The 19,356-nt window shown below is 38.1% G+C and overlaps 1 protein-coding gene across 1 annotated transcript; it reads right to left on the bottom strand.

Annotated features, from left to right (window-relative positions):
- Positions 1-1,191: 1,191 nt before the first annotated feature.
- Positions 1,192-18,552, bottom strand: LOC132555267 (uncharacterized). The gene is made up of 2 exons (XM_060219621.1): positions 18,461-18,552; positions 1,192-6,684 (listed from the first exon to the last, which is right to left on the bottom strand). Exon 2 carries the CDS (start codon positions 6,546-6,548, stop codon positions 5,538-5,540), a length of 1,011 nt encoding a protein of 336 aa, XP_060075604.1. The 5' UTR covers positions 6,549-6,684; positions 18,461-18,552; the 3' UTR covers positions 1,192-5,537.
- Between the last annotated feature and the right edge of the window lie 804 nt (positions 18,553-19,356).

The following is a 19,356-nucleotide window of genomic DNA, read 5'->3' as shown; positions in this document are numbered from 1 at the left end:
TTTGAGATCTTTCTATCTTTGTCTTTGTACGGAAGGTCGCGTTAAAGATAACCATTTCATATATCAAGTGTATGAGCTCACACAAAAGTGGTATAATATGAAAACCTAATTTTGTAGAAACATGATTCCCCTATAGAAAATGCTTTATGTTACGCCCTATTTTTGAACTCGTGCAATTCTATCAGAAATTATAAACTGCATAATAAAAACGGAAATTGCCAAAGGTTTCATTTTCTTTCCAGATACCTCTAAAAGTATATTAGTCATTTCCTTTTCTTTTTCAAGCAAGCAATGCTAATAAAGATTTTGTTACAAAAGAATTTTTTAAAAAACGTTCCTACCTATTGCAATGATTTATATATTCAAAAACAGATCCAAAGTTTTGAATATATTAACAAGTAAAATGTATCTAACGACGTAACACTAGCATTTACAAAAAATAACTTCAGACACACATAGGCGACTAGTATTAACTTGTCAACTGAAATAGAGGTAAATCCGGTTGACTAGTTCATATGGTTTTAAGTTTCCCTCGTTTAAATACATATGAATTTGTTAACCAACTACCAATAAAACGAGTTCACAGAATACATTGAAAGAAAGAAATACGTTCTCAGACATCATAAAATGCAGGTATAAACAGAATTATATCCTGTACACTGTCACACTGGTTATAGTCGTGTTAGAAAACACATCCTCATTTCTGCAGTATACAAATGTACGTTCATATACCTCTTCATAAACGATGATGTACCACGACCCAGATAACATGTATGTACATGTATACGCTATGGTAAGTCACGTTTACTGATCATCAAGTAACGGGTCAGGTTAATCGTCAACACAAGTCATTTCTAAGTCAAAAATTCAAATATGAAACTAAATGGTTCCTCAAGAAATGAAAAAAGTCAGAAAGCTTTGTGTGTATATCTTAAATCTAATTAAATGACATTACCGGTAACATTAGCTTCCGTATTTTACTATTTCATTTTTCCGATCTCATCTCTCCATATTAAACTCCCAAATTCCAATGCTTCCTTCCTGCTTCTCACCATCCGTGTAAGGCAGATTTAACGTTTTTAGCAACTAGGATTTCAACTAGTATTTTATTCAAAATGTCCTTATATGTCTTATATCCTTGTAAAAATGAAAGCACAAACAACAATGGTCATCACACAGAAGATACAACACTTCAAAATTTGATTTGTTTTTATTGTGAAGAAATATTTACAAGATCAATAAAGGCCTTTAGTTTTTTAACTAAATTATCATACAACAATAATTACGTGTGGCGACAGCTTCATCCCATCTTTGTTCTCTACAATGGCGCTTTGTAAAATCTACAAATAATATACGAAGGTGAACAATGATCTTAAATTTCTTTACCGTGTATCAAATATTCAAATTCAGGATTTTACCTTCTATATAATGAGTATCAATTGTTTTAATGGTATCAAACTTTTCACTTATTGTCTGAATCATGGGTTTCATTTGTCATTTATGCTTCTCATGTTTTTAGAAAAAGATATAAGTTATCAAATATCTACGTCTCATTAAATGCTGTTTTGTATTAAAGATGTTATTTTACAAAATGTTATATATTACTGACAAAAAAGGAAAGCACATCAACGTACATATGAAGGGAACATTCTAGGTCTAGTACAAATAAGTCACTACTGACAGCAACTGTCAACACATTCCAGACATACTATTTTTGAGATACAAATTTGTTTATTATTATTTTTTACAGGACATCAAAATGAAATAAAATACACTGAAAAAAGTAATCTTAACAATACTATACACTGTACATGTAACAAGGAAATATCATGGCCTACCCATTGCTGGATTTTTTAGTCTCCTTCGATCTATCTGGTACATTTGTACGATATTTGATACCAAGTGAAGTCACTATTAAAATGATACCATATTAAATTGTCTTTCTGACGTATCACCACAAAGAAAGGTAGTATAACTGAACCAAAAAATTTGAAAAAAAAACGATTGTGCAAGATTTCGGAATTTTTGATAAAACAATGTCCGAGAAAGTGAATCAACATCAACATCAATTTATCTCAGTGTATCGCTGACATTCTGTAATATCACATTAAATTTATTATAGAATGTCGACTGAGATAAATCTATTTCGAACACAGGCAGGTAACATATTCTACACAATAACACAATTAGATCGTATAATACAAATAAACAAATAAGAAAATAAAAATGGAATACTAGTGTGTTAATACACAAAATCGATGAAAATATCGAAAATTCTGAAAAAAATAACAAAATAAAACATTTACATGGATACCTTGGAAATATACAAGAGCCTGTCTATGTGACGGGCGCATTTTCACAGACGATATCCGCAATGAATATTAATGTAAATCAAAATTAATCTAAAATGAGAATCATTATTACAACACGCAAACTAGCAGGCATACAGAATTATGAGTATTACGCACACTCAACTTCATATCGCGGAAAGAAAACATAAATAACATGCAAATACAAATCCTTTCAAACAAAGAGTTTTTTTTTTACAAATACTGTGAACTAATTTTGGCAAGGTGTGTATTTTTTCATCATCAACAAAGCCATGATTCAAACAAGAGGCCCAGAGGGCCTGTATCGCTAACTTAGATATTTAAGTCGATAATGCAAAACATAATATTTTTTAATGATAAGAAAATTAACTAAACCTACTTTGGTGTTAGATTTTCCCTGTTTGGCCTCGTCTATCAGACCCCCGTGGGTGGAAACCCGCGCTCTATACAAAAAATTTATTTCCCATCACCCAAGAATGCTTCAAACAAAATATCGACAATATCTTGCAATTCCTGAAGAACCAGATAGATTTTAAAGAAATTCATTGATTTTCCCTCTTTCGTCCCGCCCCCAGTCGTCAAAGGCCCATCGTTCGTGCGACACAAGGATCGGGTGTTCCAGAAGGGTAAGCGTCTTTTGCTTCATTGACGTCACCCGTCATGTAAAGTAAGTAATGTCATAATGTATAAAACAAAGGAAACAACATGCGAGCATTAAAAACGTTCAGTTTCAAATTGCACAAATAAAATATTTCTCAATGAAATGACCATGATGACGGTAAAATGATAATGTTCATGAACCAGATTGTGTCTGTTCTCACATTTTGATATGATTGAGGATTTCTCAACAGGACTGTTGCCGATATAAATCTTAATTTATTGAACACTTAAATGAAATTTCTATCGTTCGATATGATATCAGTTTCCAACATTGGATAGATGGCACAGGTAACCACAAGTAAACCACAGGTAAATTCATCTGAATAGACTATAATCCGATTACTGACATTTCGCTGCCCGTGCTATTTTTCAAAGGTGGACAAATCGTGATACAGCCTATACAACACCAATAAGAGCTCGATTGTGCACTGACGCTAATCGAATGACATCACATTCATTTGTGTTAGCATGGTAACCCAGCTCAGAGACTGCAGCTTGTTATTTGTTGTACATGTCTTATAAACAAAACAAAAAAACAACAGGGAAAAGAAATGTTGTCAAATGGTCATTTATTAAATGACAGGAACATTTCAAATACAACCATGATATTAATCACTGTTGTTATATGATATATAGATCTGAATGACATTAACTTCAGTCTATATGTACAACAAAAAGATGGGGTACAAATTATCGGCATACACAAATAAGTTTGAATTAAAAAAAAACAAAAACATGGATATATAAGCTGGCTCAAGACAAAATGTGGGAGTGTGGTTTGGGTGGGACTTCGAAAGATATTAAACGTAATCACATCAACAGAAAAATTATGAGGAGTGATGAAGATATGACGCGGTCAAAACCACGAAGAGGTGCGCGCCTCGCTGATTGGTCAATCCAGGCCCTGACCGCCTCGCATCAAGGCTACTGCCGCTGGTCACGTGAACAGCCCCTCTGACTGGTCAAGCTAAAACCGTGACCGCATAGCGAGTTGCCCTACTCGGCCCTCTTAGCTAACACGTGCGCACACATACATCCAAATAACAAGAGATACAAATTACATAGGGTAACAGATGGTCACCAGGTGTTCAAGTTCTTATTACAAATAACAAAATCATGCAAGAGCCAACTTACATAACATTATAATGTGAAGAACATCTGTAGGATTATGACAATTATACATATATATATATATATATACATGAATATATAAAGTAACCATCTAACACAAATGTATTTATTTCATGAATTAAATTTTATTTATTTATGACGATAGAACATAAAATATCCACCTTATCAAACATCACATATAAATTAGAGGACAATAGTTATGTAAAATAATATACTATATTTTTTAATGTGCGTCGTATTTTACATCATAGCAGGATAAAAGCCTCTGATTACATAAGTAAAAAAACACAAATCGATAATAATTATAATGAAAATAATGAGTGAGTAAAAACTTATCTTGATATTGAATACATAGCACACGGAAAGGTTCTTCTCTATGATTACATAAACGAGAACACGCACACGTATAAAACGTGCACTACTTCAGAAATACTGATCTTTGGCTAGCTATATGTTCTTTTATATTATCATGGATATATTACAACATAAACCGTAATATGATTTACAAAATAAACACTAGAGATTCCAGAGGCATACTGACGCCCACCAATATTTAATCTTTAAAAGTTAGATCTTTTCTCTTCTTTTCTTTTCTCTTTCTTTGCTCTTTATTATATGCAATCTTAAACTTCCTCTAAAAAAATAGAACATTTCAGCCGTTTTCTTATTCTGGTCCAAAATTCATTCACATAACTAGGGACAACGGGAAACCTATGTAAGAAAGTTGAGAGATAAATTCTGTACTTCATAGGAAATAGTGATAACATATATTGTTCACGGACGGATCACAGATCACGGTCGTAGGGTGATTTAATTAGCCCACCATCCCAAAGTTAGGCAAAATTTAGATTGTGTAAATCGTTGCTAAAGACACCAAGTTTGGGTAATTTTGAGTTACATTCACATTACCTTGGATCTCGAAATAAACATAAAAATAAGAAACACGAGATTTGATATTTAACTTACATCATCTATACAAAGACATATATTGATAAGATAAGATTCAACAGCCTTTCCTTCTTTTTCATCTTTTCGGTGCGTTATGGTAATTAAGCTGATACGCTGGACATTCCAGAGGTGTCGAAAATAGCATTGGCCTGCTCTTAGAACTATCTATGTGTAAGGAATGTGAGCGACAATTCACAAAATTGTACATCCTTGGAATGAACGTCAGGCAATATAGGATATGACAACACACCACTATAAAATGTCTGGAGATAATTAGATTTGAAATTAATAATGCTTCCTCATTTTCACAGCTGTTTATTTAATGTACCACTCGTTCATTATATTACTTATATGGACTGGTGTTAAGAGTAACACAGTGGAATTTTTAAAAATGTCTCCAAAGTTTCCTGTTCGAAGCGAACCATCTGAATTCCTTGTTTACCTAGTCTGACTTCGGTGAATCTTTGTTTAGGCGAGATCATTTCGTCGCCAGCTCTCCCAAATCAGATTATACCGATAAGTGGGTCGATGTGTCCTGGCTAAGAGAGTCGTCATCCTACAGTAGCGTTCTTCAGGATCTTTCATTCCCTTTAGTAAACTATGAGTGCCCCACTGAATGTTCTTGAATTTCTCGATGATATTAGAGCTGAGTAGATTCTCTAAAGCCTCAAACTCGCATCCTTCACAGTTCATAGTTAGGAGATCGACGTCAAATACCCCAACTCCAAGCCCCGTCATAAATGAGGTGGCTTCAATTATGTAAATACGAACATTTCCATCTGTCTTCCCAGAAAATTTCGATGTGGCGCACGCGTTATTTCCTTCAATCTTAACCAATATGGATTCGTTCTTTCCCCCTAGACCTAAATTATACACGTTAACATTAGTTTTATTCTCGAATTTCTTCTCTAATATGTCGACGTACGGTTGGAGTGGTTCCAGAATAATATACCTTGGATTAAAGAGTTTTGAGAAGTTACCGGCATCCCAGCCCCAATTCCCGCCTATTTCCATTAATAAAGAGTTTTCGTTCAAATATGAATGGTGTGTGCGACGAATTTCTTGGGTTTTTCCACCAAAGAACATTGGCATGTTCCTATTCCTGTCAGCAGCTGCCGTACGCTTGCATTTCCGAAATATTTCTTCTTCTTTTGACGTTAATGATATGTCCCTTTGCTTTATGGAACTGGCAGCAAGTGTCTGGATTTCTGTTCCCACGGGTGTTTTGCCCTGCCCCTTCAAGAACTGTGTAACAACAGCACTAAATTTGGCTCCTTTGAGCGGACGAATCAATCTTTCATTTATTTCTTCAACTAGATTTGTTCCAGTAAACTTTTTAACAGTCGGCGCTTCGTATCCATATTCTGAAAGTGATGATGTCGCACCATTGCGCTTATGTAGAATTAGAAACAGTAACAGACAAAGAAGAACCAGTAGAATCAGGTATCTAACGGTCTTTTTCGGCATTGCAAACATCATCGGATCACAGACTAAAAACACTTCAATTTGTTACAGACACGTACGATAAAGCTTGAACCAGGCGATAGGGCATTCGCAATATGAAGGTCTGGTGTATGTCACGTGGGGAAGGCACAATGAATCTTCTGAGCAAAATCTGAAAAACATCAAAACATAAACTTATACACCACAAAAATATTCTGTTTATACTTCAATCAAAACATAATCATGCTCCGACATTTGCACTTGTTGATCACTTGGTCGATATAGTGATAAACCATATAGAGTCTATTTTTTGTGCTTTACTAATTCTTGCTAGTTTTGCGGCCTTATCAGAATCGCATAAACAAAAATTGCAAAATCAGTCTGCATCAGTTGTCCGTTCCTGCTAGTTAGCAGAACACATCTTACTGTCAGTATCGAACACGTAACGTTGGCATTCGGCGTATAATTAGATCATATGATTATCCCCAGACATTCATTAATCTTTAATTATTTATGAATTAGTAATGTTATTTCCGTGCACACATTTGATCTGGTGTTCCCACCAAACTGTGCTGTTTGCTTGGTTAGATAAAAAAATCTAGAAATGTCAGCCAGTATCCGTCCGAATTCCATTTTATACGAGCTCCATGAAAGCGACAAGCTTTGAAATGACATCACGTAAATACATTTATACAAAATATTTATTTTACAACTATTGCTAAACAAATTATTTCAATTTATACTAATCACTCTTGTTGGCCAAGATGAAAGCGCGCGAGGGTTCTTACTGTGGGAGGAAACCGGGGGGTCCCGGAAATCACACCCCGTCGGCTAGCTATAGTTTCGATTTCAACTTATTTGATGAATAAAAGTTAAAATGACAAAGACACTCATACACATCATTTATAATGTTGGTAAAATATTTTTGGAGAAAACCACGAAAATTAAATTCTTAATAATTTTTATCATTATTCTTTTTCTTTTGCCGACTTTCCTTAATTATTAAGTTCTTTTATATTTTCGACTTTGAGTAACTGAATGAATTTAAACACAATAGGCTTATTAAAATCAAGGACTGTGAAAAATATTTCGACTTATCCGAATTTCGACTCAAACGAAGTGTATTAATAAGGTTGACGATATCAGTTTCCTGTTGATTACGGCTGTACGAAGTAGGGCTACGATAGCATGCAAGCAGCGCAATTTTATCTGTGTTTTGAAATGGCAGTAAATAAACAAATAACTTTAATTCTACTTTCTTCTTTTTTTTTGTTTATTCATCCAAACAATAACATATCCAATCAATGCATTTGTACTCACGTCGTTCCGTACACGTGCACAATACCCTTCATGTTTTTGATACGCTACAAGAAACGATGTATAAAGCTACAGACTACATCAATATGATTATATTAAGAATAAATAATCATATGAAAAAGGCACCACTGGGAATTTTTCTCTGTTAAAGAAAAGATTGTACAAGCGCTAGTCTTAACAAATCACGGAATTGTTGGGATCAGATAACGTTAAAAAACGTTCATTCTGGTTCGATGGTTTCGTTCCTTTCAATCCTGAATATGCACGCAACCAAGCTAAATGTTTTCATGTTTTGTAAGAAAACGAGCTGTAATTGAAGGTTCAGGTACAACTTCCATGCCTAAACTGTAGATTGAATCATCTTGTTAACAAAGGTGACTAGAACTACATTGTACATGTCCTTGAATCATCTTGTTAACAAATGTCACTAAAACTACACTGTATATTTCCTTGAATCATCTTGTTAACAAATTGGTTGTGTATACGTCACTCCATTTAAATTTCATGAGATCAATAAGGAAATAAATTATTTCTTAGTGAGAACGCAGTGTGTCCGGAAGTAAAAACAGTCCATCGTCGCTTTATAGGACATTTAATCAATACAGTGCACTACAATCTACACACACAGTATATCAACACTCTAGTTCAAGTCTTCATCACCGTCCCTCGCTACAACAGCACATTTGTACATCGCAGGGGAAGGAAGAATGTCGGGGATGGTCGAAAATGAAACTCTTACTTTTCAATCTCTTTAGCTTTATGTTAAACGTTTCGTGTTTCATTTGACATCACTTTTAATTCACATCTTGATATCTTTAGTAAGAAATTGTTATATACTTAAGTGTAAAAATCTGTGCCTGTCATGGAGTGCAGATGATCGAGAAAGAGAAACGTCTCTCACGGCACCATACACAGTGTCTGTATTTATATCCATATTGTCTATTTTAGGAATTAAAGAGCTCACCACCTGGTGATTTTAAACCCTGGTTACATACGTAAGTAACTATTTTGAAATATACCAATTGCTTGCAAAATTCTTCCATGCATAACTACCATAACTGCCACAAAAAGTATTGCTAACATCTAACATCAAATATGGGTGTAACATTATCGACAATTTACTTCGTCAAATGGAACATCTACTTTGATGACGAACGGTCGCGTAGGTGTTCATATGGATATACATCTGTTCGCATACAGGTCAGGTGTTTCTATGACTACACATATACATACATTCATGTCAAGTGTTCATATGACTACATATACAACAGGTGTTTCTCTTGTCTTGATCACAGTCTGGTTACAGACACATAAACCAGTGTTTATGAAGATCTGCCTTATTTTCATTGTGACGTCAAAACAATGTACCCGACACAAGTACATGTCAATTGTACCCAGTGTTGTTAACGCATTCCGCTTACGAGACGGCGACGACAGAACAGAAAGCAAATATTTTATATGGATAAGATCAGTTCCATAACTCAAAACTCAAAAAACAATAGAACGCAGGTACGTATTACAACAACTCACTTTATTCGTCAATCTTACCTGTAGGTAATTGACACTTACCTGGACACGGGTGTCGATACAATACAATAATATTTTATTAAGAAGTGTCACATGTCAATTCACATCACATATAAAATAAAACAAATAGTATCTAAAATTAACGACATTTATGAAATGGACACCCAGCCTATTAAGGCTTATGAGACACTGTATAGTATGAAATATGGTACCAACATGGCTGAACTAGTACAATGTATAGCTACATGAATATCGTAAGAAAACAAAGTATTAAAAGTACATTCTTCTACGATACATCTTGGACAAACGGCGGACTTCACTCAGGTGTGACGACTGCCCGATGCCACTACGTTATATGGTTATTAATTAGCACTGATATTCACCTGAGCGGACCCAAAAGCTGCTATGTTATAGACATTAATTCGTTATGTGAAATTCGTTATATATTTTGATTTTACTATTAAATGAAAGGACGATTGACGGGGAATGAAAAACACTACGTTATAACCATTTATTCGTTGTAAGCGTGTTCGTTAAAAACGTGTTTTACTGTATTCGCTAGTGCGTCAAACGAACCATATTACGATACACACCCCTTTTTCTACAAGTACATTTTTTGTAATTTCGCCCAGTCCTTTCACAAGAAATGAAGTGTTTACATTCGCAAAGTTCGTGTGGAGGTTATTGTTTGGCCACTTAATAATAATTCTCGAATGTTAAAGATACGAGAACTGTCCACATCTAAAATAACCATGTCCATTTCTTATTAGACTTCCTCTTATACTATGTGATTCTTGACACGGATCGGAATATGGGATGGACATTTACACTCAGATGTCTCCTTCACATTTTGTTCCTGTGTTGGAGCTACAATTGTTGACTGATCACTGCTCCTTTCCGGTGAAGCAGTGATTTGATCTATTATAATAGGACTGTCACAAATAGGACCTTCAGATACTTCCTCCTTCCATGTGTCTTTGCTTTTCCGTAGGTGTCTTCGATTACGCCTATATTCTCTTCCGTCCTCAGTTCTGACATATGATCTGATATCTGTCTGATCGAGGATTATCCCTTTCCTCCACACATTTGACCTTCCTGTAGGGTTTATCCTCACTACATCTCCTCCTTTCAGTGTACTCCTTTACTCCCTGATCGTAGTTTATTTGTAGTTTTTCTTTTCTTTGTGTAATTTTGTGTTTTACGTCTTTAGGAGTTTGTGGTTTCAACAGGATTGCTGAAGTTGGAACCAAAGTCTTAGTCCTTCGTCCAAATAACATCTGTGATCCGTGGATATTCTACCCCTTCCTTGAGTGTATTCCTCCAATGAAGTAAAGCAAGATATGGGTCTTTTTCATCAAGGAGAGACTTCTCCATGATCATGTTGGAGGTTTTCAATGCATTTTCCACTTTCCCATTGGATTGAGGGTAGGCAGGTGAACTGGTGACATGTTCGAAATCATACATTTTGCAAACTGGTCGAAATCATAACTTTTAAACGGTGATCCGTTGTCTGAAACAACGGTTTCTGGAATTCCATGCCTCACGAAATGTGATTTTAACGTTTTGATTATTGCATATGCAGTCTTGTCTAAAAGCCTGTCGACTTCGAAATAATCCGAATAATAATCCACAGTGACCAGATAGGCTTTGTTGTTGCGGTAAAACAAATCACATCATAGTTTAGCCCATGGACATCTGGGTATTTCATGACTGATTAAGGTTCTTTCCATTGGTCTGTACCGTAGGAATTACATGTCTCACATTTTCCCAATGTACTCTTCGACATCTTTATACATGCCTGGCCAATACCCAGATTCGCACATCTGTCTAATACAACCATGAATTCCTAGATGTAAGAGTGCGATCTCTGTCAAATTGTCCCTTTTACTTTCAGGCACCACTATTCTATCTCCTTTGAGTATTAGACGATTGTTAACAGTAAGTTCCTCTCTAAATGTGTAGTACACAAAAAGAGAGTCAGGTTAAGTATATTTTGTCTCCAGCCAGCCTCGTTGAATCACTGGTTTCAACTGTCTCTGTGTCTATCACTTTCTGACGCTTTCCTTAGTGTCTCATATCTGACTTCTGTAATAGATAAACTCACGTTGACATATTCTACCTCTCGTTCCTTTTCTGAACGGTTTAGGTACGCTCTGCTGAGAGCATCAGCCATAAACATTGTTGGTCCAGGTTTGCACTGTACTTCCAAGTCAAATTTCTGCAAGCGTAACAACATCCTTTGCAAACATTTTGAAGCACTTACTAATTTTTTCTGATGAATTATTTCTAGTCTCCACAATTACTCTCCTTCCATAAGTATACGACTCAAACCTCTCAACTCCAAAGTCTACCGCCAATAGTTCTTTCTCAATCTGCGCGTAGCGCTCCTCTATCTGCGTCAGTGATCTTGATATGTAACAGATAGGGTGTCCCTCCTGTAATAGACATATCCTGCCTGTGATGCATCGCACTGCAACACAATATCGTTTGTCGAGTCAAATTATTTCAATACAGCTGTATTCGTCAGTGCATTTTTACATCCTCAAATGCTTGGTCTCCTTCACAGTCCCAAATAGACTCCTTCCTAATAAGTTGTCATGATGGATTAGTAATCTCGGCAAGATTAGGTGTGAACTTCTGTACATAGTTCGTCATACCAAGCAACCGTTGTACTTCTACCTTGCTTGAAGGCATTGGCATCTCTCTCACAGCTCTAGGTTTTTTAGGTCCCTCCTTGGTAATTATATGGCCCATATATCACATTGTTGTCAATTTCTCTTTGTTGAGTTTGATGTTCTGTTCCTTGCACCTCTGTAAAAACGCCTTTAAAATTGCTTTCTCGATCGACTAGAGCCTCCTCATTTGTGTATGCTGATCCATATATCAATATGTCACCATGAATTGTCATCACACCTTTCAACCCCTCTACACTCTAGTCAATTCTACGCTGAAACACCTCTTGAGCAGGTGATGTACCAAACGGCATTCGTTTCCATTTGAATGTATGTACATATACATGCCAGGTGTTTCTGTGACTACACATACAGTCGAAACCCGTTATCTCGAAATTCAAGGGACTATGAAAAATATTTCGACTTATACTAATTTCGACTCAAACGAAGTGTATAAATAAGGTTGACGATATCAGTTTTCCTATGTGGATTACGGTTGTACAAAGTAGGGCTACGATAGCACGCAAGCAGCGCAATTTTGTCCGTTTTTTGAAATGGCAGCAAATAAATAAATGAATTTAATTATACTTTCTCCTTTTATTGTTTATTCATCCAAACAACAAGGCATGTAATAATAAATCTGTTAATGATGAAATTTGTCACTCAAGTGTAGAACATAATTTGTGTAAAATCTTAATGTGACCGGCTGGCTTACCAAACAGATACTTTATGTAAGTAATTTCATTATTTATTAGAATGTTCTAGATTTCTCAGTAAAAGGAAGTATTACTTAGGTGAATATTATTGTAAAAGAGTAAATATAATTAAATTCCAATCATTAAAGAATACAAATAATATTAATTACTAAAACAAATGTGTAAATTCATCAGATTTATATTTTCAATTGTTTGTCCTCCATGACATCAGTTATATATATTATTAATGTTTCTGCCTCTTTAATTGTTGTATTTGTGTTTGGTATGACATTCTCTATGTACATTTGTAAAAAGAGAAATAAATTGAATTGAAATTGAATTGTCAAGGAAAGTAGGAACAGACTATAGCTGAAAATCACTCAGGTGTAAAATTTGACATGTTGGCCAGGTAGTAGAGGTAAATTTCAGAATGTTGGCTAAGTGAGAATTGAGGTTTTTTAATGTAAAACCAATTTTCATGATGTTATACTAACCATAACTTTAGTATGATAATATAGTACCTACATCCATCTTTGTATCCCAACAACAAAATATTCAAAAGAAAAACAATCCCGCCCTCCCTACGATCCATGCGCCATCACGGCAGGAACGCAGAGTGATCTCCCTTCCTCTAATAACCTTTATGGCGTACCCCACAGAGGGGCAGCTAGGCAGATAAGGAAGAGGGGAGGATAGGGTGGGACTCCATAAAGTTATGGTAAGTATTACATCATGAAAATTGGTTTTACATTAAAAAACCTCAATTTCATTTCAGTAATAATTACCATAACTTTAGTATGCGAATTCGTCTTAGCGTAGTGGTGACTAGAAGCCAGGCAGCCCCTTCAGCACAACCAAAGTAGTAGGGAGGGAGAACAGAGTGCCAAAGAGAAGGAAGGGACCTCTCTGTGAAAGAGCAGGTGTACCCACATGCCGCCGTACGGAAAGACATGCCCCGGGGCTAAAGAGGAGGCTCAGCCACTGACTATGCCACCACCAAAGGTCCCAATGAATACAGGCCTTCTGAGTGGGAAGCTAGGGATTGCAGATAAAAATCTATGAAGGTATCCCTGCCCTGCCAGAATGCTGCAGACATGACCTCCTAAAGGAGGACCCATTGAGAGAAGGGCAAAGAAAGCCAGGGCCAGAGCCCTGACCTTCTCGAACTTCTCCAGAGGTGGAAGGGCTAAGCCCCGAACCCTGTCAAAATGGTTCCCCAGGAAGACGAAGTCCTAAGATGAAGGAACCTCTGACTTCTCTCTGGAAGGAATGAAGCCGACTGAGCAAGAGTTTAAGGACCAGACGAGTGTCCTTCACTAACGATTCCCACACCAAAAGAGGCATGAGGGAGTCGTCGAAATAGATGTGGACGTCTATTCTGCGTGAGTGAAGGAAACCACCTGCAGCAACTTGATGAACACCAAAGGGGCTGTCGTGAGCCCGAAGGGCATCGCTTGCCTTGGCAGCATGGTCCCTACTTCCTCCTGAAGCACCCGAGCCCTTTTCGAATCCCCCGGAGGAGGAAAGAAAAAACGGCCGGGAGGCGAGGGGCGAATCCTGAAGAAGGGGAACACCTAGAAAATCCCTGACCACCGACAAAAGCCCAAGCGCCATCTGTAATATCCTGCCACTGGGGAAGGAAAGCAGAGAGACGTCCGCCCACAGGGAGTTCCGGATGGGGCAGATCGAGCCCCTGCCAAACCAGCGAATCGTCTGCCCACCCGGAGCCTGAGCCTGCGGGAGAAGGACATGAGCCCGGGACAGGAGAACCGCCGTCCACCCGGCCAAGAAGCAGAAATAGTCAGGAGCCCTTCTTCTTGCCCCCAGGAGGTTTCTTACCCTTCCTACACTTCCCCTTGTTGCCGTTGAAGTGAGGCTGGGACTTTGGCTGTGCAGAAAACTGAGCAGCCGAAGACTTCGCCTTCTTCTTAGGAGGCGCTGACCCCTGCGAGGCACTGGCCTTCTCAGCCTGAAACCTCTTCACCAGAAGTGCTGAGGCGACCGAGTAATTCCTTCATATCCCTCCGAACCCAAGGAAGTACTCCCCTGAATAGGGTAGAGCCCTAGAAGGGGGCATTCAACAAGCGGAAACGGTAGGGTAACTGGACTGGGCGGAATTTCAGAACTGAAAACTGCCTAGCCAACACGGCATTGACGAGCAGAGAAACCTGCAAGGCTGCCGTGTCCTGTATGTCGGCCTGTTCCGTCTCGGATAACCGACACTCAGGCAAATCGGATACCCTGTATAGACAAACTGTCAGGAAGTCTATGTATGACAGAACTTGGATGGAGAGGTGCAACATTCTCTCCATCCTGTGGTGCTCTGTGGGATCGAACACCACCTGGTCCACTGATTTGCCGGGCCAGACAGCCAGCTGTCTCAACTCCAGCTGTGCTGGTTGAGAGGCCAGCTGCCCGTCATGTGTGGCATAGTTGGAGGCTGAAGCCTCCGACAAATCACCAACACTGAGCTGCAAACCGGCAAACCCGGGAGCGCGGGTAGAGAAGGAGTCCTTCTCTAAAACCGGAGCCCGGGCCGAATGACATCGTCTTCCTCTGCCGAGCCCGCACCCTCGACGTCCATCTGCTCCTCAATAGGGACCAAAGTCCCCTTGGGAGGAACAGGGGCCGCCAGAGGAGCCATCTCCGGAGAGGGAAACTCCTCTATATGGTGTTCAGACGCAGCGCGTCCAACAGTCGTAGCTGTAGGCTTGGGTCGGAGACCCGAAGCCGACCCCTGGGAACAGAAGACCGGCGGGTCCGCGCTGGAGGCGGAAGTCTTTAAGGTCTGGCAAACCTTTATGGGACCGGCCAACAAGGCCCCGAAGTAGCAGAACATTGGGGGGATTCCGCACTGCTATAACATTTCCTAGAGGAGAGACCAACCCCTATGGGTTCCACGAGTGAAGACGCATGGGGTAAAACCCAAACCCCTGAGGGAATGGGAACGGTCCAGCGGGCCGAGAGTAACCCCAGAACTGGCCAAGATGGCCCGCCTGAGTCTGGGGCTGGACACCCTGTCCAAGGACCAGGATGAACCGCCACTCCCACCAAGTGGAAACCCAGACATGTACGACCGTAACTGCTGAGTAACTGTTGGTTACCAAAACCATCCGCAGGTTGGCCTGGGCGACCCAGGAATAAGTGCCCGCAGGCACCCCTGCTCCCTGAGCCCGGGGGAAAGGGAGACCGGAAACCGGACTCCTGGCCTGAAGCCCCAAACCCTTGGGGGAAAACCCCTGGGAAAACCTGCACTGGGAAATCTGTACTGGGACGGAAAGTCCCAGAGCCAGAGGCCTGTGAGGGTGGGAAAACAGACCCCGCGCTGACACCAGGATTAGTGAACTCAAGTGTCACTAATCCCCGTAGCCACAGACAATCCTGACAAAAAGTCTGTGGCCCCTGACCCTATACCCGAAGGCACAGTTCCGGAGTCAAACAACGAAGTTCTCGAACAATAAAAAAAAACTACGAACGAGAGCACAAAGCCTACCGTACGCAGCAAGATTGCACTGCATAAATAAAACGGTCGTACAACACGGCCGACAAAGCAGCAATAAAACAAATTCCAACTTCACGCAAATCCGAGCAACGAGACAAGTAGTCACGCACTCGAATACGTGGAGTAAAAAACGGCCGGAAATACGGTCAAAATAAACAAATGACAATACTTAATTTCACAATATAAGTTGGGAGATGGGTTTATAGACTACTAATAGAGTAACAATATACTCAAACGACAATGGCAGTACGAAGAGAAGGAGTAAGAAAAGCACTTAGCTCAGACACCTCCGCACTCGCCGGCAGCCATAAAGGTAAGAGGAAGGGAGATCACTCTGCGTTCCTCCCGTTATGGCTCATGGATCGTAGGGTAGCAGTAAACAGTTAATTTGCATTTTTCCTGAAATTATTTGTCATGTTTGAGATATACAGGTATAGCAGATTGGTTATGAAAAATACATCATTACATGTATATATATTTATAAACTATATAACAATTACATTAACAGTAGAGAGATGAAATTTGTGTAAAAAAAAAATTTCCTCTGATTTCTGACATTTGATTGTCATGGTTACCTACTGAAAAAATGCTAAAAATGCAAAAATACTGCTAATTCCAACCCAACACTACAACTTTCTAGTTTAATTTAAACACCTATCTTACAATCAACAACACTGTCATGGTAACAAAGTACTTATTTCAGCAAATTCCAACTCGGAAATTCTTCATAACATGACCACATGTGAACACTATGAAAATTTCACTTCCTGTAAAGCTAGTTTTTGGTGCGTAGACACAGATTCGAGACTGCCCAAATAGTAATCTCCAACACAAAGCTAAAATATTATCCTGAAAAAAATGAAACCCCACATTGTCCACTTTAACATGACAGGACCAATTTTAGCAAGGATTTTTTTTTCATTTTTTAATTAAAACCTTTATAATGGGGTAATCTAATGAGCAAAAAAATCACCCACGGCCACACCGAGAAACTGTGTACTGCTACCTAGGGAGGGCGGGATTGTTTTTCTTTTGAATCCTTTGTTGTTGGGATACAAAGATGGGTGTATGTACTGAATTTGCATACTAAAGTTATGGTAATTATTACTGAAATGAAATGTACATTTTCCACTAAAGGTCTCAAATGGGACCAGACAAAACAATGAAACAATGGGGTTCTTTGTTAGTAGTTTAGAAAGTGAGAGTCACCAGGAGGAAAACAAGGAAGAATATGACAGGCTTCGGACGGCTACCTGTCAGTCATACTCATCTACGTATTTATTTATTTATTGAAATTAGTAATTACTAAGAAATTGCGAAATTTATTTACAAAGTCAGACTCAAGTTTAAAACATACATTTATAAATGTATCCCATGCAGTGAGGATATTACACATTATCATAATGATGTTGCATCGGATTTGGGCATAACTAATATTTAGCACTCTTCAAACAGTTTTTATCCAATCACTCTTAAGTAAAATTTGCCCTCTTTCAAAATACAACGTATAGAGAAACATACCTTAAGTATAATAATGTTGACAGTTTTTCGCAGTCAGTAATACACAATTTTGATAAATATTACAATTACATATGCAAATTCGAAGTACGGAGGGCAAATACGTAAGGTCTCTTCCAAAAAATGTATACAAATGTTTCAATACATTCATCGTCATTTAGAGACACATACAATCTTGAACAAAAAAATGTGTATTTTTTACCAATTTTTGACCCCCTAACATCATTTTGCACATATATTCAGGCACATGTTTCTTGTACGATTTCAATTCGTGTATATAAACCATCGCCATCGAAACGGTATCACCATAATGTACAAATCATATAGCAGACGTCTGAGCTACTTATACACTAACAGATGTTGCCATGACAACCAACGGAAAACCGTTATTATGGCCAGTGACGTATATACGTCTCTGTTACGGCGAAGAGTTTAACAATGAGATCAGCTGCTTGGTATATAGGCCATGTTTTGATGATATGTGAAAGTTACAAACCAAGCATATCAGAAATATACTAAAGCATCCTATGGAAAGTTATATAGACGTATAACGTTAAGATGAAATTCTCTTTCTGTATGACAATGAGGCTGCTCCCTGAACAGGGATATTCGATACATGTGTTGTGCATAAGACTCGACTTGTAGTCTCATTTTACGATCAAATTCTGAATAAATACTTAAACATAATAATATGTACAAACTGTAGAATATACTTACAATTACATGGTATGCTATAAAATCTTCCTAATGGATGTTTTCGATGTACACGTAACGTTCACATGTGGAAGCGATGGATCGGCATGCGCACATATACATTGACTGTGGTGAACTGCCACTATAGGGGAGCAGGCACTGCGTTAATTATGTGTAAGGCATACGAACCGCAAATAATAACGTGCCAGTGCCAAATTTTGTAATGCTATCTTAATGTCTTGTCAAACCAGTTCGACCACTTTGTCGTATTGTTAGGTAATAACACTGAAACCACATTTCTGCATGTGCCAAACATGCTGTGATGTCTGGTGAAGTATATACATGTGTAAATATGCCGGGATGTCTGGTGAATTATATACATGTGTAAATATGCCGGGATGTCTGGTGAATTATATACATGTGTAAATATGCTGGGATGTCTGGTGAATTATATACATGTGTAAATATGCCGGGATGTCTGGTGAATTATATACATGTGTAAATATGCTGGGCTGTCAGGTGAATTATATACATGTGTAAATATGCTGGGATGTCTGGTGAATTATATACATGTGTAAATATGCCGGGATGTCTGGTGAATTATATACATGTGTAAATATGCTGTGATGTCTGGTGAATCATATACATGTGTAAATATGCTGTGATGTCTGGTGAATCATATACATGTGTAAATATGCTGTGATGTCTGGTGAATTATATACATGTGTAAATATGCTGGGATGTCAGGTGAATTATATACATGTGTAAATATGCTGTGATGTCTGGTGAATCATATACATGTGTAAATATGCTGTGATGTCTGGTGAATTATATACATGTGTAAATATGCTGTGATGTCAGGTGAATTATATACATGTGTAAATATGCCGGGATGTCTGGTGAATTATATACATGTGTAA

Source organism: Ylistrum balloti, unplaced genomic scaffold (assembly GCF_031769215.1).
Source record: "Ylistrum balloti isolate Yb309-2 unplaced genomic scaffold, AGI_CSIRO_Ybal_v1 Utg370466, whole genome shotgun sequence".
In the NCBI taxonomy this organism is placed as follows: Eukaryota; Metazoa; Mollusca; class Bivalvia; order Pectinida; family Pectinidae; genus Ylistrum; species Ylistrum balloti.
Note: the sequence above shows the minus strand (reverse complement) of the source record. Positions and strands in the feature narration are given on the sequence as shown.

What these genes read in the sequence shown, in the direction of transcription:
- LOC132555267 (XM_060219621.1), bottom strand. Translation starts at nt 6,548, where the DNA reads ATGATGTTTGCAATGCCGAAAAAGACCGTTAGATACCTGATTCTACTG.